The sequence below is a fragment of the Dromiciops gliroides genome, chromosome 4 (assembly GCF_019393635.1).
Source record: "Dromiciops gliroides isolate mDroGli1 chromosome 4, mDroGli1.pri, whole genome shotgun sequence".
In the NCBI taxonomy this organism is placed as follows: domain Eukaryota; kingdom Metazoa; phylum Chordata; class Mammalia; order Microbiotheria; family Microbiotheriidae; genus Dromiciops; species Dromiciops gliroides.
Genome location: NC_057864.1, coordinates 125,450,441 through 125,477,084, shown reverse-complemented (window position 1 = coordinate 125,477,084; position 26,644 = coordinate 125,450,441). Strand labels below are relative to the sequence as shown.

The following is a 26,644-nucleotide window of genomic DNA, read 5'->3' as shown; positions in this document are numbered from 1 at the left end:
TATGATTATTTCTAATTAGCCCCTACAAACACACAGTTCAATGTATTGGTTATGAAAGCAATAATTCAACACTATACAAAAAGGTTATATATAATCAGCTAAAATTCTTTGAGAAATGAAAGAACAAATATGACAAGGTTGGTTCTGTTTTATGTTCACATTTCATTAAGGGTGCCCACTATTAAGAACAGCAGGAGCCTTAATCAAACTTAAAGGATCACTTATTAGGAATCTCTCATCATAAAAAAATATGAGTAGTAAATACTAATTATCTCTCATGAAAATGGATAGCAAAAGCTATCTAAATGAACTTAGTATGCCAACATCAAGCTGTTTACATTTTATATTAAATTTCTCCTACCAAGACATGAGAAAAATAAGATTTTTCTGCAAATAGTCAATCCTAGAGAGAAAAGGAATATAATGGCCAAACAAGTTTGAAATGGATTTGAATGGATACTAAGCAGGAAGGTATAAGATTGTGTGAAGACGTCCATAAGAATAAAAACATCATTACCAAACTAGTACTAGGTTGCAAAGCATCTTGCATGTGGGTAGTATTTTTCCTCCAAATAACTTTTATTGTTCAAGGTTCCTTAACCTAATATCTTTGTGTCCTGACTATACCAGCTTATAGTCCCTAATCTCTCTCTCTTCTCAGATGGTACATAGGATGCAAACCTTCAGAACACTTACAGTCTCTCAATTCTAGCTGAGGGTGAGAGTGGGGGAATACTGACTGCTACTGTAATTCAGGCAACATGGTAGGTAATTTCTAGTTACAAGTCATTTAAAATAAAAGGTGATTCCCTCCCCCCCAAATGATTGACAGCTTAAAAAAACACTCTTTGAAAGAATTCCATTTCTTCCAGTTTGTAAAGAATTAATTGTTATTTGAGTTTTTTATGACCCCATCTTTTGGTTAGAATTAAAAAAAAAAAATCTCGGCACACACATTGGTCTCTGGGGCTCTGCAAATGGCATGGTGCTCCACTCACTGGTTGTAGCTGTTGCCATGGTGCTGGCACCTCATGTCATCACCAGTTGCCAATGCCTACACGGGCCTGGCAAAATTATAATGATTGGAAGCCTAGTGAGGACAGTCATGTGACTGTCAGAGCGGCCAGCCAATTGGCTGGGGGCTGTCTGGGGTGTGCTGGGAAGAAGGGAGGAGATTTGCCATTCTAGCTTCAAGCTACCAATTAATTCTTTACAAGTTACACCAGATGCCTGAGATAAATATTGTAAAGAAAAAGACAAGCTAAGTCTAACTGTACTACTTAAATCTTCCTCACACTGAGTTTTAAACAAAACAGAAACTCTCACGGTCAACAAAAAGCAAAACTGATAAAGTCAGTTGGATACAAAGTAAAATGTCACGTTTTGCATTCTCTTTGTAGATTTAACATTTACCATACCAAACCGACAAAAACAATTGTTTTGCGGTCTTTTCTTCAAATACCTTTCCTCTTCCTTTTTGAGAAGTAAACATGAGCAGTACACACACACTCACACTCATACACACACACCCCCACTCACACAATTAGCTGAATGTCAAAGGATCATCAAAACACTCACAGCACTCACCTTAGGTTGGGTATATGCTGCTGCACTGGCTGATGTTGAAAATGATCAGGCCACTGATGATGCAGGCAGAATGATGGAGAGGGTTGAAGACAGCAGGCAGTCTGATATACAGGTGAATGGTTTTGACACAGAGATGCAGAATACTCTGAGTGTGGCTGCATGCAACACGAGGCCACAGGAGATGGTACTGTGGGACCAGCTTGGGAATGGCACTCTTGGTGACTGCTATGATTATTCAGAGAGTGATGGTGTGGGCAAGGATGGCAGCATTGTGATAACATCTGGGGGGTTCTTTGGTTGTCTAAAGGCAGAAAAGAAGGTTTAATTGTGCCATTAATTTGGAGGCATCCATTTGGACTCACTTTTGATCTGGGTGCTTCTTTGGATGGGTGCTGTTGGATGGCAATGTCTCCATCACAAGATGTAAGGGTACTGGAGTTGGGCATAATGTCGCCATTGCTCAGAACCATGAAATCATTGTTTCCACTGCTCATAGCCATGCTCCAACTTCTTTGCTATGAAAGAAAACAAAGGAAAATGAGTCCTTGTTCAGAAATACATATGCTGGAAAGATAGGTAAAGATTTAAATTCAGTTAGGGCCATAAAGAAACAAATGTAGGGGAGGCATGAATTCATTCAACAGGCATTGGCTGGGTGAGCTTTCTATGCAAGGGATTGTGCTGGGTTCTGGGTAGGATATTAAGATAAATAGAATATAGTCCTTACTTTCAAGGACCCTACAATCTAATTTAAAATCAGCAAAATTGATTGCCTAGGAAGACTTCTGTATTTTAAAATAGTTAATACTGCAGAAATTAAAGATGCTGCAAAGCAGTAATAGAAAACAGATGTAAAGTTAAACATAAGTCATTAACAAATTCCCCTACTGGCCTGACCAATGCCATCAGCACTTCATGTCCTTGATGTAAACTACCCGTTCTCCATGATCATACTGCTCCCTCTTCAACTCTTCTTCTCTCATCTCTTCTTCCCTTCTCCTTAATGCTGATCTTAACTATACCTAGCTCAGATGAGCACCTGAACATTTCTGACATAAAACAAAAAATGAATGTTTTGTGACCAAAGGGTAATTTTGTTGCATGTGTCCATCCTGGAATTAATCAATCATGAAGAATTTATTAAACATCCTTTATGAGCCAGGCACTGCACTAGAGCTGAAAGTCTGTGGTGTGTTTGTGGGTCTGGAAGCCTGGATATTTTAGGAAATAGCTTAAAGTTTGAGTCTGCTTCTAAGTCAATTAATCTCTAAAAACAGAGTAAATAAAAGAAATAATCAACATATTAAGCCATGTAATATGGCAAATGAACCACCAAGTGTAAAAGTTGGGTGGGTGGGTGGGTAAAGGAGTGGAGGTGAAATGGATTGATAGCTAAAAAAATATCTTGGGGAAAAAATGAGGATTACTACTCTGAGAAAAACAAAGAAGAGAAATGCTATACCAGCATTAGTCAGCCACAAATCATTTCATTTATTTTCTAGGAGATATAAAATGCACCAAGTCTTATGGATGTGAGAGAAAAAATAATCAGTATGCAGAATTTTTTTAAAGTTTTAAACGATTTGTTATTTTTCAGCTCTACTGTTATCAGAAGTCTCTAAATAGTCAACAGAATTCTTAGTGGCCTGGTCAAGCTCAATCAACAAGTCACTGTAACACCAATGTATAGCAGAAACTACAGGAAAACAGGGAAAAGTGGTGTTCTTGGTCTCCTAATCCAAATCTGAAGGCTAAAGAAAGAAATTGAACCAAGTATAGTAGCAGCTTCACTGAATTTCTTCTAGTTGACAGAGAGACTCAGCTTTCAGAATAAAACTTTCTGAACTCCCAAGCTTAGAAATTAGAATGGAACTTTTCTCAATTTCATTTTAATCTGTGGGGGAAAACCTGTGGGAAATGCTGGAAGACATTCCTTCTTTTCAGTTTGCAGACATGATAATTTGAACAAATAGGGATTTCCCATAGAGGAGATTTTATTTCAGACTTTACACATCTGTAGACTACATAAGCCAAAAGCTTCTGAGTATAGAATGCCAGCAAGCATGCTAGCAAATATGCTCTCAGAATAAGGCATTAAAACTCTGATACTGAATGTGGATAATTATCAGAAGAGGATATATAACCACTGTATTAAAATGTGAATTTTGTTTCAATATCTTGTTTTTTAATTGTTTTTATTCCTGTCTTTTGTTGTTTATGTTCACCAGTTTTTCCCAGTATCCTTCCTCTTGCTCCCAGAGAACTGTGTCAAAGCAAACTATATTTTTAATTTAGAAAAAAAAAAAGAAAAGAAAAAGAGGAAGGAAAATTAACACAACCAATTAATACACTGAAAAAGTCCAAAAACATGGGCAATGTGCAACATTCTTCATGGACTTCCTACAGTGGTCCACAGGTGTTGTGTTGGAAGCATACCCGCACACTCCTTTTTCAAGTCATTCTTGTTCTTTGTAATTTTGTAACATTCATTTTTTATTTTTGTGTGTGTGATTGCTCTTTCCATTTATATTGTTGTAGTCATATATAGTTTTCCTTGCTCTGCTTATTTCCACTTTGCATCAGTGCATGTAGATCTTTCCATGTTTCTCTGTATCCATCACATTCCTCATTTCTTACAGTACAGTAATATTCCGTTATATTCATGAACCAAAATTTGTTTAGTCATTCCCTAATCAATGGATATCTATTTTGTTTCCAATTCTTTGCTATCACAGAAAAGTGCTTCCATAAATATTTTGGTGTATATGGGGGATTTATTCTTATCCCTGGCTTCCTTGGGATGTTAGCCCAGTAATGGAATCTCAGGGTCAAAAAACGTGGACATTTTAGTGACTTTATTTACATAATTCCAGATTGCTTTCCAAAACAGTTGTAAGGATCACATCTCCCCCAACAATGTGTGCTTAGTGGGTCTATCTTCCTATAACCCTTCCAAAACTGACTATTCTGACCTTTTGTGATCTTTGCTAATTTAAATGGTGTGAGATGAAACTCTGAGGTTGTTTTGATTTGCAGTTCCCTTATCATTAGTAACTTGGGGCATTCTTTTATCTGGTTATTAATAGCTTGTGATTCTTTGGAAAACTGTTTGTTTATAGCTTTCAACCATTTATTGTAATTAATAGTAGTAGTAGCAGCAGCGGCAGCACCTTAAAGTTTGCAAGCTTTCTAAATTTATTTTTTTATGCTCACAATAACCTTGAGAAGTAGATGCTATTATTATCCTCACTTTACAGTTGAAGAAACTGAGGCAGACAGAAGTTAAGTGATTTGCCCAAGTTCACACAGCTAGTAAGTGTCTGAGGCTAGAAGATCTGACCAAGTATCCTTGGCTTTAGGTCCAGTGCTCTATTCAATGTGCCCCCATGTTGTCTTTATTGGAGAATAGGTTATTGTGTAGTAAACTCTGATACTGAATATGGACACTTGGCAGAAGAGTTCACAACACCATTGCATTAAAAGGTGAATTTAATACAATTCTGTTTGTGCTTCTGAAAAAAAGATTCCTATATAAACTATAGCACCAACTATTGGACATAATTTACATTGGTTTATCTAAGTCTGACAATGCATCTCTCTAAATATCCCAGATGACAAAGATTCATTCATTCAACATTAATTGATTAAGTGCCTCATATATGCCTGGCACCTTCATGGGGCCTAAAACATAACACAAAAAAGTCCCTGCTCTGAAGGAGCTTATAGTTTACTGGGAGAAATGGAATGAGTATTTATGGATAAGTGAATGCAAACTACATGTCAAACAAATGCAAAGCCATATGGGGGTGGAAAGGATAATCAGTCAGGTCCTCATTGAGGATAACTGAAGTAAGCCAGGTATTCTGAGAGGCAGGGTTAAGGGTGGATTGATAGCCAGCATTTTTAGAGTACTTTAAAGCTTGCTCACTGCTTCACAAATAGGATCTTGTTTGATTCTCACAATCAGTTTTCCAACATTCAGTTCTGTTGATTCTTTTTTTTTTACATTTTATTTTATTTTTTAAAATTAATAAAGTATTTTTTCCGTTACATGTAAAGATAGTTCTCAACTTTTGTTTATACAAGCTTTCCAATTTCAGATTTTTCTCCCTCCCTCCCCCCTCCCCTAGACAGCAGGTAATCGGATATACATATATATATATATACACACACACACATACACATAATAACATTAATCCTATTTCTGCATTAGTCATGTTATAAGAGAAAAATCAGAGCAATGATGAAAAACCTCAAAATAGAAAAAACAACAGCACCAAAAACAAAAGAAATAGTATGGTTCATTCAGCATCTATACTCCGCAGTTCTTTTTTTTTTTTTTCTTGGATTTGGAGATCGTCTTCTATCATGAGTTCCCTGGAACTCTTCTGTACCATTGCATTGGTGAGAAGAATATAGTCCATCACAGTAGATCAACACTCAATGTTGATGATACTGTGTACAATGTTCTTCTGGTTCTGCTCATCTCACTCATCATCAGCCCATGCAAGACCCTCCAGGTTTCTCTGAACTCCTCCTGCTCATCATTTCTTACAGCACAATAGTATTCCATTATATTCATATACCACAACTTGTCCAACCATTCCCCAATTGATGGGCATCCCCTCAACTTCCAATTCCTTGCCACCACATAAAGAGCAGCTATAAATATTTTTGTACATGTGGGTCCCTTTCCCCTTTCCATGATTTCTTTGGGAAAAAGACCCAAAAATGGTATTGCTGGGTCAAAGGGTATGGACAGCTTTATCGCCCTTTGGGCATAATTCCAAACTGCTCTCCAGAATGGTTGGATCAGTTCACAGCTCCACCAACAATGCATTAGTGTTCCAATTTTCCCCTAACTGTTGATTCTTGACCCACACACAGGTTCTCAGGAGATGGGTAAAAGGTTCTGACACTCCCATCTCTCTGACAATTTACCTCGTTTTGTTGATCCACAGAGTTAAAGGTTTTTTTAGTGTAGTCAATGAAGCAGAAGTAGATTTTTTCCCTCTGAACTCCCTTGCTTTTTCTATAGTCTAGTTTGCAGAATCTTAAGCAAAAACCTTGCTGGAGTATGAAATGAGTGCAATTGTTTGGTAAATTGAACAATGACTTGCACTATTGTGATGCTGAATGGTTTGCCCTGCATTTGAACAGAGCATTCTATCATTTTTGAGATTATACCTCAGTACTAACTGCTTCTCTCATCCTTTTCTTGACTTCAAGGGCTATTCCATTTCTTCCAAGGGATGTTTCTTTTGAGGGGGGAGAGGCAATTGAGGTTAAGTGCACAGGGTCATACAACTAGTAAGTATCTGAGGCCACATTTGAACTCGGGTTCTCCTGACTCCTGGGCTGGGGCTCTGTTCTCTGTACTGCCTAGCTGCCCTCTTCCAGGGGATTCTTGGCCACAGTAGTATAAGTAATGATCACCTAAATAAAATTTACCCATTCCCATCCATTTAACTGACACCCAAGATGCTGATGTTTAATCTTTCCATCTCCTGTTTGACCATATCCAGCTTTCATTCCTTCCAAATAGATCAAAGACTTTTCTCCATCTATTTTAATGCCTTTGATTGATTAGAGCAATAGAGTTGCTTTCACCTGATTAAGGTAGGGACTTTAAGTGAGGTGAGGCAATTAACTGATTCAAGGAACCTCCACCCTAATGATAGAAAGCACTGGACTAATTACAACCTGGGTTATAATCCTGTCTTCCGCAAATAAATCTTGGGCAAGTGCAGTTGAAAGAGTGCTGGATTTAGAATCAGAGATGTGGGGTTTCCACCATAGTGTGTTTCTTCCATGTTCTGCCACTTAGGATCTATATGACCTTAGGTCTCTTTTAGCCCTAAATATGATCCTTGCCAAATCCAACCCCTCTACTTATACTCTATTCCCTGAAATTATCCCACATGTCTACACTCACCGCCTCCGTATCTCTTCTCTCATTCCTCAACTCTATATAATCTATCTTCTGAAATAATTAATCAACTAAAATCTTTATCTCCCACATTACTGGGGATATCTTATAATCACCAAAGTCCAAAGGCCTTTTTTGAGCCCTTATCCTTTTGACCCACACTGTTCATTGTACCATCTTCTTGGATAATCTCTTCTCTCTAGGTTTTCACTGCTTTCTCACTGCTTTCCTCATACCAATGTGGCTGTTCCTCAGTTTCCTCTGTTGAATAATCATCTATGCCCTGTTCCCTACCTATTGGTTACTCCAAGGCTCTGTCTATCCTAAGGCATCTTTACTTTTCTCTTGAAATCCTCTCGTAGTGATCTTATCGGGTCCCATAGGTTAAGTTACCATCACCTTGTGGAGGATTCCCAGATTCATAAATCCAGCCCCAGTCTCTTTCCCAAGTTTTACTCCCACCTCACCAACTGCCTAGTGACTAAAGGCTGAATTGACATGATTAAATGTAATAACAGAAGAGCAATATGTGTTGGCTAAATGAGAATTTTTAACATGCATAATACATGCAAGGCAGATGTGAACTCTCTGCCATCCAAGTAGGGTATTGATGCCAAGAATTCGGTCATAAAGAACTTATAAAGATTGGGGCCTATGAATAAGATAATGTAATACTGGGGAGAACCCAGGATGAACTGAGTGAGATTGCAATGGTGAAGTTCGGTCAATCGAAAAACAATAAAAGCAAGAGGAAAGGTAGGATCAGGAAATTTCTGTAGATGCAGTCCAGAACATCGAGCTGAGCTGGGGGTTCTAGTGGCTTAAATGATAGCAATTTTCATCTTTCAGTACATTTAGAATCAGTTTGAGTTTGAAGATAGGATGAATTTGTATGAAAATGCCAACGAGAGGGGCTAATGAGTGAGCTGGTTGACCTGGAGTAGAGGTAGGATTATGAGAAGAGAGTTGGGGAGGAAGAAATGGGTGGGGGAAAAGGAGAACATAGACTAGACAAATTCATGATTTAAACCTGTGCCAAAAACAGAATAGTAATGTATATAATTTATACACAATTTGTTTGTTAGTTTTAAAAAATGTTTTGCTCTTTAAAATGGCTGACCAGGGGCAGCTAGGTGGTGCAGTGGATAAAGCACTGCCCTTGAATTCAGGAGGACCTGAGTTCAAATCAGACCTCAGACACTTGACACTTACTAGCTGTGTGACCCTGGGCAAGTCACTTAACCCTCATTGCCCCTCCCCCCCAAATGGCTGACCACATATACTGTGATGCAGTGGGCAGGAAAGAGGTTTACCAGAGGAAAATTAAAAAAAAAAGGCTATGACATAATAACAATAATAACAACAATGATAGTTAGCAATTATGCAAAGCTTTAAGATTTGCAAGTTGTTTTAAAAATATTATCTCATTTGATGTTCACAACCTTTCCAGGTATGTGACGTTATTACCTTCATTTTACAGATGAGGAAACTAAGACAGACAGAGGTTAAGTGACTTGCTGAGGATCACACAGCTAGTTAAGTTTCTGAGACCAGACTCCATAGAAGTCAGCAAATACTACCACTTTGCTATGTGTATAAATGTAGATCCTTGGAAGGAATTTAAAATAAATTTGGAAAAAAAATTAATAGCTTTAAAAAAAAACCCTGTGTTTAAATAACTTGTTTTCTCCAGGGTAATAAGGTATATAATTTGCCAAAAGAAAGTTCTTCTTTAAGTTCTGCCTTGAGGTGTTATAAGTCCCTAAAGCAAGCTCTTTTAGTGAATTGCCTGCCTTTTATAAATATAATATGCCAAAATTAATATATCAAAAGTCAGTAAGCTCAAATTTCACTTTTCAGTTGGCATTTTTATGTCCTAAGTCCTCTGACAGTTTTGCAAGGTTTCTGGTCAATGATTGTTTTTAATCTATTTTTTGTAGAATATCAGGTAATCAGTCAGAATGAAAAAAATACAAGAAGATGTTGCCTAATACCAACTAAAGAACTTATATATTAAGTTGAGGTTTTTGTATTGCTCTTGGATGCCTATTATAATGCAACCATTTCAAACAGGATTTGCCTGCTTTTTGAGTAATGATTAATTATGAATCTTTTTAGTCAGAAAAATTCACTTCTCACTAAATACAGTTAAGATTTTTTTTCTGTAGTATATGCCTAATCTTGAAGGGAAAGACCCTCAAGGTCTCTGGGCCAAAAGAGAAACGATTGCTATTTACACTCACTCTGAGCCATCAAAACCGAAACAAATGACCAAGTGAGGCCTGGGCTGGGACCTATTGTTGGCCAATCAGTGAGAGTCAGAGTGATTGGGGTTTAAGGTGTGGTTTTTAAAAATGATAGAATAAATAAGTAGGGAAGAGGAAAAAAAGGAATCTAGCCCATTAACCCCAAAATAACTTGTTTTCCCAAGTCTCCCAAGGTCTCCTACTGCATCAGGGGCCATCTGCAGTCGTCCTGTCTATGTCTCGCCACTGGACCCAGATGGCTCCAGAGGAGAAAGTGAGTAAGGCTGGTGACTTTGCATGCCCCTGCCTCACTTAAACCCAATTCACTTGCAAGTCAAGACATCACTTTCCTGATGTCATTGGTCCTCTTTGAGAACTAAGGGAAAATAACAACTATATGCCAACTAAATGAAAGCAAGACTTTTTTGTTTTTCTCTTAACATGTTGTCATTCCCTATCAATTTATGCTATATAATATTTTAAAATTAGAAAATAATAATGAAAATATACTCATCAAGAAAGGCTAGTACACCAGATAAATGCATCCTTTTTCTCATATTGATTACTCGTCTGCACATCCAGATACAGAATTCAATCAATGTTTATGTTAAAGCTCTCAGACATGTTAGAGGCATGGGTAATCATTTACTGACTCAAACCATTCTATAAAGTAAAAGTAATTTGACATCACTTCACTATAATAAAAATTGAGACAAAAACTGATGAGATGATCAACAAGGAACATTTCACTGACATGGACATGTGGAAGAAAAAGGTCAGACTTCCTCGGATTAGATGGTTCAATACCAAATGGCTCTTGTTGTTCTGTGAGGGTCTCAATCATGCTTACAATAAATATCTTCCACTTAGAAATGAGGAAAAGATATACCACAGAGGCACTCAAGAGCTAAACAATGACATCATGACGATTACCTCAACACATCTTAGCATATATTGCCTGGATTACCAGAACCTGACTAACCATGACTATATGCTCTAAATTCTTGCTAATGATAATATCTTAACTCACAAGATAGTAAACCAAACTACTTAGCTCATAAAGTTCCTGGGGAACAGACACCTGAAAGAAACCTCATGAGACTTCATAGTAGCTGTCTATGCAGTCAGAAGTTTAAGGTACTAACAGTGTAAAAGATGCTAAGATACTAAATATCAACATTGTAAGAAAACTAGTAGGGTTGGTTTGCTAAGAGAGAGAGAGGGAGAGAGAGAAAGAGAGAGAGGAGAAATGATTGCACTTGTTCTGTGACATAATCAACGCCTTAAGAAGTCTCAGGAGACAAAACAAAGGGATGGGCATGTATAGAAGATGTCATCTGTGCATCAGATTAATAAGATTCCTGAAATTCCAGGTGATGAAATGCAAAAACTAAGACTAGATTAATAACAATTTCTTTTACCCAAATGACTAAATCTAGTGTTGAAAGATACATACATACATACATACATATATATATATATATATAGATCTGTACCCAAATAACCACATCACCATTAAAAGATGAAGGCAATGCTCAATGAATTAGATACTTCGCCAGTTATTAAGAAATAATGTAGATTTGTCCATTGTACCACCATTTCTTTCTTAAATTGATTTTACTTTATTAACAAGCATTTATTTTCTTTCCCTTATTCACCCCTTCCACATACACAAAAAATGAAAAATATCAAACAAAACTCCTGCAACAAATTAAGTTAAGCAATACAAATTCCCACAATGGTAATGTCCAAAAATATGTTTCATTCTACATATTTAGTCTATCACCTTCCTATCAAAAGGTGATATCTTTATCTACTCAGTCCTCTGGAATCATAGTTGGTCATTTCATTGACCAGAGTTCTCATGTCTTTCATTTTTACCAAGTTGTTGCTATTGTAAATTGTTCTCCTGGTTCTACTCAATTAATTCCTCATTAAGTTCATACAAGTTTTCCCAGGTTTCTCTGATACTGTCCCCTCTGTTGTTTCTTATATAGCACAATAGTATTCTGTTACACTCACATGCCATAATTTTTTCAGTTATTCCCCAAATGAAAAGGACTACTTTAGTTTTGGAGTTTTGCCAGCACAAAAAGAGATGCTGTAATTTTTTTGTATGTATGAGTCCTTTTCTTCATTCTTTGATCTCTTTGGAATGAAGGCCTAAGAATGGTATTGCTGGGTCATAGGGTATGTGCAGTTTAGTAATTTGGGGAGAAGAGTTCTAAATTGCTTTCATAAATGGCTGAATAAATTCACAGTTCTACTTGTACCTATTTCAAGTCAAATATTAAAGTTAATATTAAATAGTAAGATAAATATTAATATAATATATTAATATAATAATTAATATAATATTAAGATAAAGTTAATATTAAATAGTAAGATAAATTCTATAGCACAGAGCTGGACATATCTGTTCATGCCAGAGTAGCTTAGCAATACTATTCATAGAGTAGCAATGGATGATACTAGCTGACATCAAAAATCATACTTATTACTTTTTATAGAGTATGATAGTTAAAGTTGATGGGTAGAAAAAGAATATATGATCACTGAGACCAGAACATCAGGTTTCTGCTGATTTTTTTTAAATGCTATTCAAATTTTGGTTTCCTCCCATAGCACTTATAGCAAATTGCTCAAATAATACTTTGTCTTAAGATGAACATTAAAGATATTCTCAAAGATATACCATCTCTCATTACTGATGTTTAATTTAACATTTCCTAAAATAATTATAGGAGGTATGTTCATTTCCTGTTTTTTATTAGTTAGAAACAGCTAACAGTCTTACTCAATTAAAAATATTAATAAAATGCTTTTCATACATTTACCACATTATGCAAACATTTTAAAAAGCAATGTATTTTATTGTTATACAGTATTCAGACTGCTTCAAAATATAACAATCAAATCTTAAAACCTGATTTTTGAAAATAAGTAAAAAGCTATTAAAATGATGGTTGTAAAGACATTCCCCAAAAGAGAAAAAGACCTATTTGTACAAAAATATTCATAGCAGCTCTTTTTGTGGTGGTTAAAAATTAGAAATCTAAGGAATGACCATCAATTGGGGAATGGCTAAACAAGCTGTGGTATATGATGATGATGGAATATTATTGTGCTATAAGAAATGACAAGCAGGATAATTTCAGAAAGGCCTAGAAAGATTTGTATGAACTGGTACATAGTGAAGTGGGCAGAACCAGGAGAAAGTTGTGCATTGAGACAGCAATATTGTTTGATGAAGAATTGTGAATGACTTAACTATTCTCAATAATACAATGATCCAAGACAATCCCAAAGAACTATTGATTAAACTTACTATCCACCTCCAAAGAGAGAACTGATATTGATGGAACACAGACTGAAGCATGCTATTTTTCACTATCTTTCATTTTTTCTTTTATTCAAGTTTTCTTGTACAAAATTACTAATCTGTTCATGTTTTACATAATCACACTTGTATAATCCATATCTGAATGCTTACCACCTCAAGGAAGGGAGAGGGGAGGGAGGGAACAAAGGATAAAAATTGGAACCCCAAACTATAAATAAAAATATTTATTACTTTTTTTAAAAAGATGGTTGTAGGGGCAGCTAGGTGGCACAGTGGATAAAGCACTGGCCTTGGATTCAGGAGGACCTGAGTTCAAATCCAGACTCAGACACTTGACACTTACTAGCTGTGTGACCCTGGGCAAGTCACTTAACCCTCATTGCCTCGCCAAAAAAAAAAAAAAAAAAAAAAAAAAAAAGATGGTTGTAAATAAGGAAATAAAATTGCTCCTTATGTAAACAATCATTTTTGTCTTGCCCTTCTCAAGAGCTACCTGATTTTATAATATTAATCATTCTTCCAATAATAACTGTTGTAGATCTCTTCACTTATTTTCCTTTTAAAAATGGGCAGGAATAGGGGCAGCTAGGTGGCACAGTGGATAGAGCACCAGCCCTGGATTCAGGAGGACCTGAGTTCAAATCCAGCCTTGGACACTTAACAATTACTAGCTGTGTGACCCTAGGCAAGTCACTTAACCCCAATTGCCTCACCAAAAAAAAAAAAAAAAAGGCAAGAATAATAAGCTGAAATGTGGTAGAAGGAGGTCAGATCAATAACACACGGTCATCTCATTACTCCATGACTTGTCTTTTCTCTCCTGGACGTGCTTGTAGATTTCTTGGGATTTAAGAAAGTGTTTCCTCCTCAGAGGGTACAATTTCCACCTGGATGAAAGAGTTTCCTTGCTATATTAAACAGCACCACAGGTTCATCGGTCTTTTCCATTCCTTGCTACTGTGTTCCCTTCTTTGATCTTCCAACTTCCTGCCATAGTTTGAGATTCCTGCTCTGCTTCTTCAGATTCTTTCTTTTCCACTTTGTTTTCCCTTTGATGCACTTCGATTCTTTCAGGGATGCTTTCCTCTTTCTGGTTATCTAGAGAAATGGGAGGTATCTTCTGGCCCCTTCATGGTCTCTGCTAGTGGAGAAACCTTCCATTTGGTGTGGTTCCATGGCATGGGCAGAAACACAAACATGCCACATTTGCCCTGCTTATTTGCCAAGACTAAGTCCTGGGGCTCCTGTGGATAAAAAGGAAACTAACAAGCTGGTCTCTATACAGGGGCATCCTCTGGCACTAGGGGCTCCACAGTGAGACTTTATCTTTGGTGAGCTTGCCCTCCTATCATTATTGTTGTTGCTGTTATTTCGGTTGGAACTTTTCTTGCCTTTCCGTTCCACCTGAAGCTATCTGCTTAAGAGGTTGCTTAAGCAATTAAGAGGTTTCTATCAAAACCTTAAGGCCTGGTACCTTGCCCTATCACCCCCCCCCAATGTTATCTCAAAAACATTTTCTATAAAAGTAGATTTAAGAAGAAATCCATTGTCTTCATTTCTTTCCCAGGCATCATGCCATCACAGATTGAGAGTTGGAAGAGGTCTTCCTGTCGAAACCACTCATTTCACAGTGAAGGAACTGAGACCCAGAAAAATGCCATGACTACTCCAAAGACACAGGTAGCAAGAAGCAGAGGTAGGATTTGAATCCAGGTCATTTGACTTCAAATCCAGCACTCTTTCCAATAGATCATATTGCCTCTATTTCCTTTCAGCTACATCATAAATTGAATAGGATTTAGGTGCTATGCACACATTGTTCTATGAGAAAAGAACTTATTTCTTGATCAGCTATTGAAACAAAACTCATTTGCACATCGGAGATATTCTCTTTCCCCAAAGGGAAAGAAACAAATGCTGAAAGAATGGCTGCATAACCCTTGAATACTATTATTTCAATTAGAACTTATGGCACCATATACTATTTTCCTTACAGTTTTCACGAAAAACTTTAATCTGATCTTAAAGATTGCTTAAGGGGGCGGCTAGGTAGCACAGTGGAAAAAGCACAGGCCCTGGATTCAGGAGGACCTAAGTTCAAATCTGGCCTCAGACGCTTGACACTTACTATCTGTGTGACCCTGAGCAAGTCACTTAACCCTCAATGCCCTGAAACAAAAAAAAAGATTGCTTGTGTTTATGTGATTTTTTTTTTTGCTTGACTTTGAAGTTCTGAAATTCTGCATGCAATTATGTTAAATATATCCCCTAGAGTAACCAGGGATTCATGTATTTTTCAAAACCTCCTAAACTACAAAGGATTACCTAATATCAAATTCAGTTCTCCTATTCTTCCTGGCTTTACTCAAATGAAAACAAAAGAGCAAAGATTCACTTGAAACAATTTTGTGTGAATCCATATAAAGGACACAATAAAACAATATTTTTCTGTTAAAATTATTACATTTTTATAAGAGTCTGTTAAGAATATGGAAATAATGAGTTGTGGGATAAACTTTACTTACATAGATGCTGATAATGCAACAAAAGTTCTAAGGAATCTTTAAAGGAACTATTATTATTATTATGCTCTGAGAACTCAATAGACCTCTCTTTAAAAGTCCTCACAGCACAAATGTATAAGTGCACATAGAGAGATAAGAACGGCTCTAATACTGATATAAAGACCAAGGAACATCCCCAGACAATCAACTCTTTTTTGGATTTTCTACAAAGCCTTTAAAATTATTGATTTTAAACAAATATTCGCATAGACATTTTATATTCCACATTTCTTCAGTTTGGTTTTTAAAAGTACTCCTCATGTTTTTTTACATATATCTCTACACGTAACAATATTTTTCTTCCTTTTGTCTGGACCTGTAATTTCATTACTATAGGGAGCTCCTGGTGAGTAACTTGAAACAACACAGCTCAGAATCTTCTCCATAACTTCAGTCTTAGAGAGTAGCCTAAGGCTTCTGCCCTGTGGTCATTTACTGAGTACAGCTATCCTACAGCTGCCTAACATCAAGATCAGAGAATAAAAAAAGACCAGGAAGGTAAATGAGCTTATTTTATTCAGATGAAGAGTTCAGAAGTAAACTAGTCTCAGAAAGATATTTCAATACCTTTTTCTGCAGTCATCATATCTAGCAATTGCAAATCCAAAGACAATAATAAAAGTCAAAGTATGTAGACCATATGGAAATTAGGTAGGCTACTGTGAATACATAAAACATACATCCATCTCATATTGGCAACCAATAATCATATATATTCTCACATGATAAGGTATGTAGAAATGCTAAAAACCAGAACATAAACTATCAGAGGGAAGTTTTAAGGAATATTGCTCATTTATGTACCAAAATCTCAATTTCCTCATTTGGTTTTCTTTTTGTTTTACCATCTTCAACAAGAATGAGCTGATGAGTGTAAGGAGAGAGAAATTTTGGTTCAAAATGAGGTGGGTGCTTCTGAATCCAGAATGACCACAGGTACAGTGCTGTGCTGGAGTCAGTTGAGAAGCTAACTTAATTTTTTAGTGTAAGCATTTACAAACTCAGAAATTGGCAAATACTACAAATCAAGGCTTGATTTTCCTGGTGGTGGTGGTGGTGGTGGTGGTGGCTCCAAGAAGCTGTAGCATGAGTAGCAGCCCCACCACAGTAAAACCAACAGGCTAAACCAGGTTAAGGGTAACTGACAGGTCTCAAAGCCATCTGTGAATTAGGGAGGGAGTCTACCCTAAGCATATGAAAACTTCCCCCAGAGGAAAGGGTGGGTGAGAACAATTTGTCCCAATGGCCATGAAGGTGGCTAAAGCAGGTGTTGTGGATAGTCAGACATCCAAGACACCAAGGTCATCCACCCTATCCCAGGCCGTTACTAGTCATCCTAACTTTTGTTTTGCCACTGGACTCTGATGACTCTGGAAGAGAAAGTGAGGCTGAGGACTTTGTGAACTTTGTGAACTTAAATCCAATTTGTGCAGAAGTCAAGACACTACCCTGTGATGTCACTGGTCCTCTTTGGAAACAAAAGAGCAACAGCAACAACAGGCTTAAGAAACTGATTGAGAAAACGTTACTAATACAGATTAAACTTTAAAGTGTATCTTCTGTACATTTTTTTCCTGGGAAGCCAGTTGTTAAACATTTATCAGCATACATCTGGACAGGCGATTGCATCTCTCTCAAAATTAATAGAAACAGGGGCAGCTAGGTGGCGCAGTGGATAGAGCACCGGCCCTGAAGTCAGGAGTTCCTGAGTTCAAATCTGACCTCAGACACTTGACACTTACTAGCTGTGTGACCCTGGGCAAGTCACAACCCCAATTGCCTCACCAAAAAAAAAAAACAAAAACCAGAAACATCCCCTAAAATGATTTTTCAAGGGCAGTATTAATATTGCATACCATGAAAATGCAGTCTTGCTAATATTCTTTTTTAAAAAGTATCTCATTTTAAATTATAAGGCCATATAATTTGTACCACTTATCAATATTATACCAGTCAATGTACCTAACAAAACAATAATATCCCCTTCCCCCCAAAAAAGTATATTACTGTAAGTGGGTCTTCTGCTTTTCTTAGTATTCCTAATACTTCCAAGTCTGACTTCTGTCTAGTCAGCTAATTTTTTTTGAGACCCAAGTCTCTGAGGGTTCGTGTTAATTTGTACAGTTGATGTAATGCATACCTTAAAAATATCTAATAACTCCAAATGAAAGTATATTCTTTCTTCTGTTGAATGTTTCAAGTACCGCTTAATAAAATTAGAAAGTACTAGTATACTTTGACAGCTAGGTGGCGCAGTGGATAAAGTACCAGGTCTGGAGTCGGGAAAACTACTCTTGCAGAGTTCCAATGTGGCTTCAGACACTTATTAGCTGTGTGATCCAGGACAAGTCACTTAACCCTGTTTACCTCAGTTTCCTCATCCGTAAAATGAGATGGAGAAGGAACGGCAAAACCACTCCGGTATCTCTGCCAAGAAAATCCCAAATTGGGTCACAGACACAATTGAACAAGAACAACAGTATAATTTGAGTAGGTGTCTAACCCTTTTGAAGAGCCTTGTATCGGCTCCTGAAAAGACTATTGTTTAAAAAAAAAATACATGCCACTAAAAAGGCAAGGAGAGGGGGAACAATCTATAATTTGTACAATTAATGCCAAACAGTTTACACTAAGCTAGCAGCTGCCGCCTCAAGCGTTAAGCACTCCGGAAATGATTCCTGAAACAGGAAGGTTGGTGCATATTATGAACTTAGATTTGGTTCGTCAAATTGGACGTGTTTTAGCATTTGGATTAACTTCACCTGTTTCTTTGGCTGCAAGTGAAAGAAGTTTCCTCTGCTTTAAAGTTGGAGGGGTTGGGGGAGAGAGAAGAAAAGCTTAACACAACATCAGCTCAAGAAAGATCATCTGGTCAAATGCTTGCACTTAGACTGACAACAACGCGGACTTCATTTGCAGTGATGTAGTGGAAATTTGGAAGAAGTTGTCACATTGCCTCAATTATTTATGAAAGTTTTGAAGAGAGTTTAGGAAACAGCTAATTTGACTAATTAGTTTATTTAACCACTTATGAAAAATTATATCCTCAGCCTCTATTCAAGCCCCAAAATGAGATGTCTGAAAGCACTTCCATACAAACATGTTCTCCCGAGTTTAGTACCAGAAAAAAATTGAAATGCCTAATTGTATTTTAATACATCTTAAACCTTTTAATCCTAAGGTCACAGACAGCTTCCAGACACCCAGCCCATTATCTTCCCTCAGATCTCAGCCAAATAAAGGCCACTTGATGCTGTGGTAATAAACAGGACCCTCAAAAAGTGACAGTTCCCTCTCCAGGCCCTAAGTTTTCATTTGAAGCTATTTTACCTTAACTAGAATTGTAAAATGGGCAAATTTTACAGTTAAGTAACACCTCTGTCACCCCATCTCTCCAACAGAAGCAGTAGTATCACATTACTGGGCTTCACTAATGTTGCTGAACAGATCACAAGCATGCCCACCATTTCTACAGATTTGTAATACTTCAAACATCACAAAGACTCAATAATTAGTGACTCAAAGGAAAGAGCCCTGTGGGAGGGGAAGAGTGCAAATCAAACAGAAAATTCTATTCCCACATATTGGCAGGCAATCAATGGGATGTGAAGGAATTTTTAAAATGTCTTCTGTGAAGCCAAAACCTGAGATCAATCACCATAAAGCACTTAAAAGCTGTTTGACTTTGGTGGTGGTGTGTTGTTTTTAAATACTACATTAAGAATTATCTAGGCTTTTCCCACAAACGCCAAGCATCAAATACCAGGCACTTACTCCCTGCTGTTTTGTGAAGTTTTAGAAATAACAAATGAAATTTCCCTCGAGCAACTCCCCTGATGGGCTATGCCCTGCTGCCCAAAGACCAGCAAATAAATCTTCAAGTGTATCACTTTAAAAAAAAAAGCCTACTGCATAGGTTGGGGAAAATGTAGGCGTTTGTAGGTAACCCAAGTAAGGCCATTCTTATTAATTTGACAGACATCTCTGTAAGAAGGTATAAAGTTTAGGATGACTTAAAAAAAACCCACAAACAACTTTAAATTGTTAAGTTTAACTCTATAAGCTCAGGAACAAATTTAATACAGTTTGTGTCTCCTGCTCAAATGACATATATCCCATCCTAATGCTAATTCATTAGAAACTTTGTTTCTTGTTTGTGTGATTCTTGCTGGCTCAAAAAGCTGAACAAATTGGGTTTTTTCTAATTAATTAGATGAATGTTTTTTCATTCAACAAGTATTCTTAAGTAAGAATCTACTGTGTACTCAGGTAATGAGCAGATTTCTGGAATCTAAATACACAAGCCAGAATAATAATATGGTTAAAATGATATTTTTAAAAATAGAGATCAAGATTTAGTGAACAAAAGAACTCTTCTTTTTTCCTCTTGCCTTTCCTTAACCTCCACAGCAAATGTATGTTGCTTTTGCTTTTTCCTTTTCCAAAAGGTTAACATGTTAAGAATCTGTTTTTTCCTTAGGAGTCCATGACTTATTATTTCCTGCACTGAGATCTGGTGCAGGAGTTACACATTTCTGAGACCACTTCCACATGGCCCTTGTATCAAACTTATAACTCCCTCTCCGAGTTGGATCTCCTCTAAAATGACTTCAGTGAAATTGTCACTACCTGCAGTTTTCACAGTGAACAGCCATTGAGAGAACTAAAAAACAATAAACACAACCAAAAGTAACTCTGATATAACTGTTTGCATAAACAGGATTTATCTGTCGCATACAAATTTCATGTAGGGCTTTTTTCTTTCAAAGATGTATTTTGGAAAACTTCTTGGTTTGCATCAGATTACATTATAGGATAAATACATTTGTTAAAAAGAATAATGGTGTCCTATAGCAAATCAGTTAAATTTGTTACAGAGACATTTCCTGAGTGGTTCTAAATTCAGTTTTTAAAGTGTAGTTATAATTTATTCTATTTTATATTTTATAACTTATTACAACCTATATTTTATAGACTATTCATAATAAATCTTATTATTTCACCTTTGTAGTGAGTGATGTGACTCACCTTTTAGACCAAGGATCAGATATATAAGATACCAAAAAACCACCCTTCCTTATTTTCATATGGTTGAACAAACAGTTAAAAATGAAAGCTTATAACTGGGCAAGCAGGATTTGGGGCCATTCAAGTAGTCTAATACTTAAGCTTGAACTAAAAAATAAACAGAGGAAAAAGAAAGTCATTACGTAAACTTTTTAAAGTAGAAATAATTTAGTAGACTTAAGAGCAGGGAAAGTGGTAAAATCCACTGCCTACAAGCAAAGTACTGTCATAACTTTAAAGCTTATTTACATAGCTCAGTGACTTTCCATTACCATCCATCAAAGGGAATTGAGGTTTTCATAATTACAAGTTCCAAGATCTAAAGTAATACTACTTTGTGCAAAAAGGGGAGGATATATGTTTTATGCCATTTCTTTCAACAGCAATATTGCACGTATTATAATTAGAAGGATTTTCAAAAAAACTATAAAAGTGGGTCTTGGAGTTAGTCAGTATTATTGGGTATTGCCAAAAGGGTTGTCAGACTGGTATGTAATAAGTTAATTTTTTAAAAAAAAAGCTTCAGCTTTTTCATCAATCTTTATCAGTGGTGTCTCTTTTTCTCCCAAATCCTTACATTTTTCTGATGCTTAGATCAACTACAGATTTTAAAAGCTTACATGTGAATACTTGTTTTCATTTTAAAAATCAATACAAAATTTTAATGCAAATTATTTTTCTTCTAATTTAAGGAATAATCTATTTGTGTTCTATATATAGTGTAGTCAGAATCCCAACATAGGTAACATTTTATCATTTAAAAAGAATTCATACCAGTGTATTTGACCTAATGAAACACACTTAATGGAATTAAGCTTGCTGTCTGAGCAGCTCTTAGGAAAGTATCTACACCAAGATATCATCTTTACACATCGAAAGATATATGTATGTATGCATGTATGTAGGTATATAATAATTCACTATATATTTAACAAATATGGACATGCAAATTAATTGTCCCTTCTCTCATTTTCCAGTTTTACTTCTTTACTGAGTGATAGAAGACACTAACAAGGCAAAGTATAAAATAATTTTAGACTACTTTATGTCTTACAATGAGAATTGGTAAGGTAACCATACTTTTCCCAGCTCCATGAACACAGAACTTTCTGACCAGCCAAAAAATCTGTTTACATTACCTACCAGCTTTAGACTGTAATTCAAATAAACTCAACATGATTTAAATACATTCATTCAAAGTTTACATTGGTAAATGTGTGGGCTCCAGTAGTTTGAAATGCAGAATTACCATTGTGAACACAAAGAACAAAGCTGGATGTTAAATTATTGTTACCAAAATAAGAAAGGCACATGTTTAAAAACAAGAACAAATGTACTTACTTACTACCTTTCAGCCAAATGAAGAAACTTCACTGGGGATCTCTACAGGCTTCCTTCCCCAGGCTGTCTGATTTGCAAATGACTGCAGGAGCAACCCCAGTAGCAGCAAGAGCAGCAGCCACACAACAGAAAGGAAAAGTTGGCCAGAGCTGCCCTTACAAAGCAGGGAGACGAGGCTGAATGACAAGCACATGCAGATTGCCTTGAATTAGGCATGTTAGGGGGCTGGAACTTCCAGTGTTTGCTCTCCTATAGGACAGGAGAGTTTTTCTCCTACTTAACCCCTAGGGGCAAGGTCTTAATAATGGTAACAGCTGGCATACAGAGGGGCTTGATCCTAGCACAAGGTCAGCAAGTCAGGATATGAAGGTGACATGTAATTTCTAGCCTCTTCCTGCTTCTACAGGGAAGCTGCACAATGTGCTGTTTTTAGTTATAACCTTCTTTGATCTTTTTGATTTAAAGTTGCTTAGCTGAGTAAAGCCACGTTAGATGATCTTATTCTTTGCTTGCTTAGATGAAGTGTTACAGACTGGGTTTTCTGGGCACTTAAGGCATTATATTTACATCATATAAATCAGTTGCTTATTTCCACATTTCAGGGCTGCTTGTTACAAATAACTCATATTCATAATTTCAGGGTGGAACATTTACAAAGCAGAATACAGTGTTTTTAAAGGGGTAGGTTCACTGTAGGAAAGAAGGTATTGGTCAAACAAGTTATAATTGCTTTCTTTCTAGAAAATAATGTTAAATTAATCTTCCACTGATTAATCCATAAATTTAGGGCCCTGTTAATTACAAAATTACAAAAAAAAAAATCCTATAACCACATCACTTTAAAAAAAAAACCTTTAATAACCCAAAAACTACTGCTCTGAGCTTAGATGTGACATCAATAGCAAATGGACAATAATTCAGATGTTCAAAAAATACTACGAAATGTAATCAGCTTAATAAAAATTACTAGGAAAATTAGAAGGCTCTGTGCAAAAACCAAACAAATTGGCTCCACATCTCACATCATATAAACTCAAACTGAATGAGCATTTAAGCATTTTTTAAATTACTTTGGAAAACTGAAAAAAAATAATATATGCATTTGTCTCAACTATGGAAGAAGAGCATTTTTACCAGTAGATAAAATCACTGGATACAAAATCAATGATTTCAGTTCTATAAAGGGATTTTTGAACAACAGAAAACAACGTCTTTAAAATGAAAACAAAAAGAAATATTGGGAGCAATATCTGAAGTAAATATGCTAGACATTGGCCTACTACCAGAAAGAGACATATAAATACATATAAAATTCACAAGAATACACATTCCTCAATGAAGCAGTAATCAAATGAAATGCAGGCAATTTAAATACCAGCTGTTAATAGCCCAATGAAAAGATGCTGAAAATCAGAGAAATTAAAATCAAAACAATTTTTAATATACCACTTTAAACCCATTAGAATTGCAAAAATACCTCCAAAATGATAAATTCCAGTATTGGCATGACTTTTGTGAAATAGCTACTTGGATACATTATTATCAGAAATGTAGACTGAAGCAAACAGTTAAGGAATAATATATAAAAAAGAGTCATAAAATGTATCTGACCAAATTATTCCAATCTTGACTATCACAAAAACCTTAGAAAAAGAGGAAAAGACATCTACACAAAAATATCAAAGCTATTTTATAGCTTTCCAGAAAGTTGGAAGTAACTTGTCTGTTCAACAACTGGAGGATGACTGAATAAATTATAGCACATTAATATAATGAATATTGTAGTGCCAAAAAAGAAAAATATGAAACATTCGAGAAAATGCATTCAAAAAAACTATACATGCTGATAGAATTGAAAACAGCATTAATAGAACTGCATACACTTTGGCTACAACCCAATTTTTTAAATGAAGAAAAGAAAAAGTTAGGGGACACTGACAAAGTTTGAAGAATTTAGGTGAGATCTGAAAGGTGACATCAAACATAAGCATTTTCTTTGATTGCTACTTGTTTTTGTTCATTTTTTGGAGGCTTGTTAAAAGCTAGATGACTTGGATAAGATTTTACATTTTGTTTAATGTGCTTATTTGAGTGTTTTTGTTGACAAATAAGTTTATAATAAAAATGAAATGTCATAATTTAGTTAACTAGAAAATTTAACCAGTATCTGCTACTGACCAAGATAACATATGTAAAGTACTCTGCAGACCTAAAAATTTTACATAAATGCTACTTATTATTGTGAAATTTTTTGCCAAGCTTAAAAAAAACTATCTGTAGAAAACAAACCAAGTGAGAATAGATATTTACCATGGGGAGGGGGGAACAGTCTAATTTCAGGCTTCAAAGTCTTTAAAATATTATTGCAGACCCATGAAATTCATAAGACAAAAGGTTTAAGTACAAAATCTGCCTCCAATATGCTGTGTCATCTTGGGTAAGTAATCTCCCCTCTACCCCCACCTCAACCTTTTTCCCCCCTCTGAAAAATAAAAGCATTGGACTTCATGATATTCAAATTGCCTCTAAGTTTCAAAACTTATCAATTATTAGATGATGTCTCAGGTCCCTTTCAACACTGAGGCATTGGGATCCTTAAATTTAAATGAGGCTATTTATTCATCTTTGGCTATTTTTGCAGCACTCTGGTTTATAGTAAAGTTGTTACTTCCATTCTGGTGCACATGTTAACACTCCATACAAAGAATTGTAACATGAATTTTTCTAAACTCAAATCATTGGGAAAAAAATTAAATCACTTAAAACAATTCCAGAAACAACAATCTAAAATCTTCATCTCATATCATTTACATTATAAACTTAAACACTACTTCAGTTGACAGAAAAAAATATTTTTGATAGACTCTTGGGCACATATAAAAAATATATAGTTTAAACTGTACTTCTGGTGGTCTCTTATATTATACACTATCTATAAATAACAAACCAGTCTACTTCCAATCATCCTATTCATTTTCAACATTTCTTGTCTTTTAAAACTTACAGACTAAATATTCTACCTATTATTCACAGAATGCTATACTTATACATAGTTACATATTTACTATACATACTATACATATATACATACCATACATGCTATACATACTTACTCTCTACCCTTCCAGGATTATATAAAACAATACTGTCATTTTTTTTTTCTGGTCCTATTATCTACCTACCTTTTTTTTTTTTTTCCTTGTGCTGTGGTAGTAGAACAAGTGGCACTATCACTGGAGAAGAAAGACCTGGGTTTGAATCTTAACTTTACCCAAACTTTGCCCAAACTGAACAAATCACTTCACTTGTCTGAGATTCTGTCATCATCTGTAAAATGTAGGGTCTGGACTACATAACTCCTAAGATCTCTTCCAAGAATAACACTGTATGATTATATGACCATTAAAGAGGTTGAAGAGAGGGTGACACTAGAGTCTACTCTGTTGGTTAATTCTAACATATTTTCCCTCTCCCTCTCCTCCTTTCTCTTTCTCTCCTTCCCTCCCTCCCTCCCCCCTTCTTCCCCCCCCTTTCCTCCCTCTCTCTCTCTCTCTCTCTCTCTCTCTCTCTCTCTCTCTCTCTCTCTCTCTCTCTCTCTCTCTCTCTCTCTCTAAGTTGTATGCATGTTGTCTCCTCCTTTGACTACAAGTTCCTCAAGAGCAAAAACTATTTTTGCCTTTCTTTAATATCTCCAGCACTTCACACATAGTAGGCGCTTAGTAAATGCTTGTTGTTAACTTACAAGGTATCACACTGAATAGAGAAAAAATGAAGGAAGGACTATATCATAACCAGTCCTTTTATAGCTGGTGAGGTTGATTCAAAATTATTTTCTACATTGTAATTAACATAACATAAATGTTATTAACTTTTAAGAAAATATCTGATTGAGTGAGATGAGCAGAAACAGAAGAACATTGTACACAGTATCATCAACATTGAGTGTTGACCTACTGTGATGGACTATATTCTTCTCACCAATGCAATGGTACAGAAGAGTTCCAGGGAACTCATGATAGAAGACGATCTCCAAATCCAAGAAGAAAAAATCCAAAAAAATCCAAAAAAAAAAAAAAAAAAAAAGAACTGCGGAGTATAGATGCTGAATGAACCATACTATTTCTTTTGTTTTGGGTGCTGTTGTTTTTTCTATTTTGAGGTTTTTCATCATTGCTCTGATTTTTCTCTTATAACATGACTAATGCAGAAATAGGATTAATGTTATTATGTATGTATGTGTATGTGTATATATTTATTATACAAACCTATATCAGATTACCTGCTGTCTAGGGGAGGGGGGAGGGAGGGGAGGGAGGGAGAAAAATCTGAAATTGGAAAATCTGTATAAACAAAAGTTGAGGGGCAGCTAGGTGGCGCAGTGGATAAAGTGCCCTGGAGTCAGGAGTACCTGAGTTCAAATCCGGCCTCAGACACTTAACACTTACTAGCTGTGTGACCCTGGGCAAGTCACTTAACACCCATTGCCCCGCAAAAAAAAGAAAAAGAAAAAAAAAGTTGAGAACTATCTTTACATGTAATGGGAAAAAAATACTTTATTAATTTTTTA

The 26,644-nt window shown here is 36.0% G+C and overlaps 1 protein-coding gene across 1 annotated transcript in view; it reads right to left on the bottom strand.

Annotated features, from left to right (window-relative positions):
• DISP1 (dispatched RND transporter family member 1) overlaps positions 1-26,644 on the bottom strand; it is a 154,001-nt gene that overhangs the window by 66,408 nt on the left and 60,949 nt on the right. Inside the window, exon 3 of the mRNA XM_043964541.1 lies at positions 1,588-2,102. Coding sequence (XP_043820476.1) covers positions 1,588-2,087 — 500 coding nt within the window. The 5' untranslated portion in view covers positions 2,088-2,102. The remainder of the gene's footprint in view (positions 1-1,587; positions 2,103-26,644) is intronic.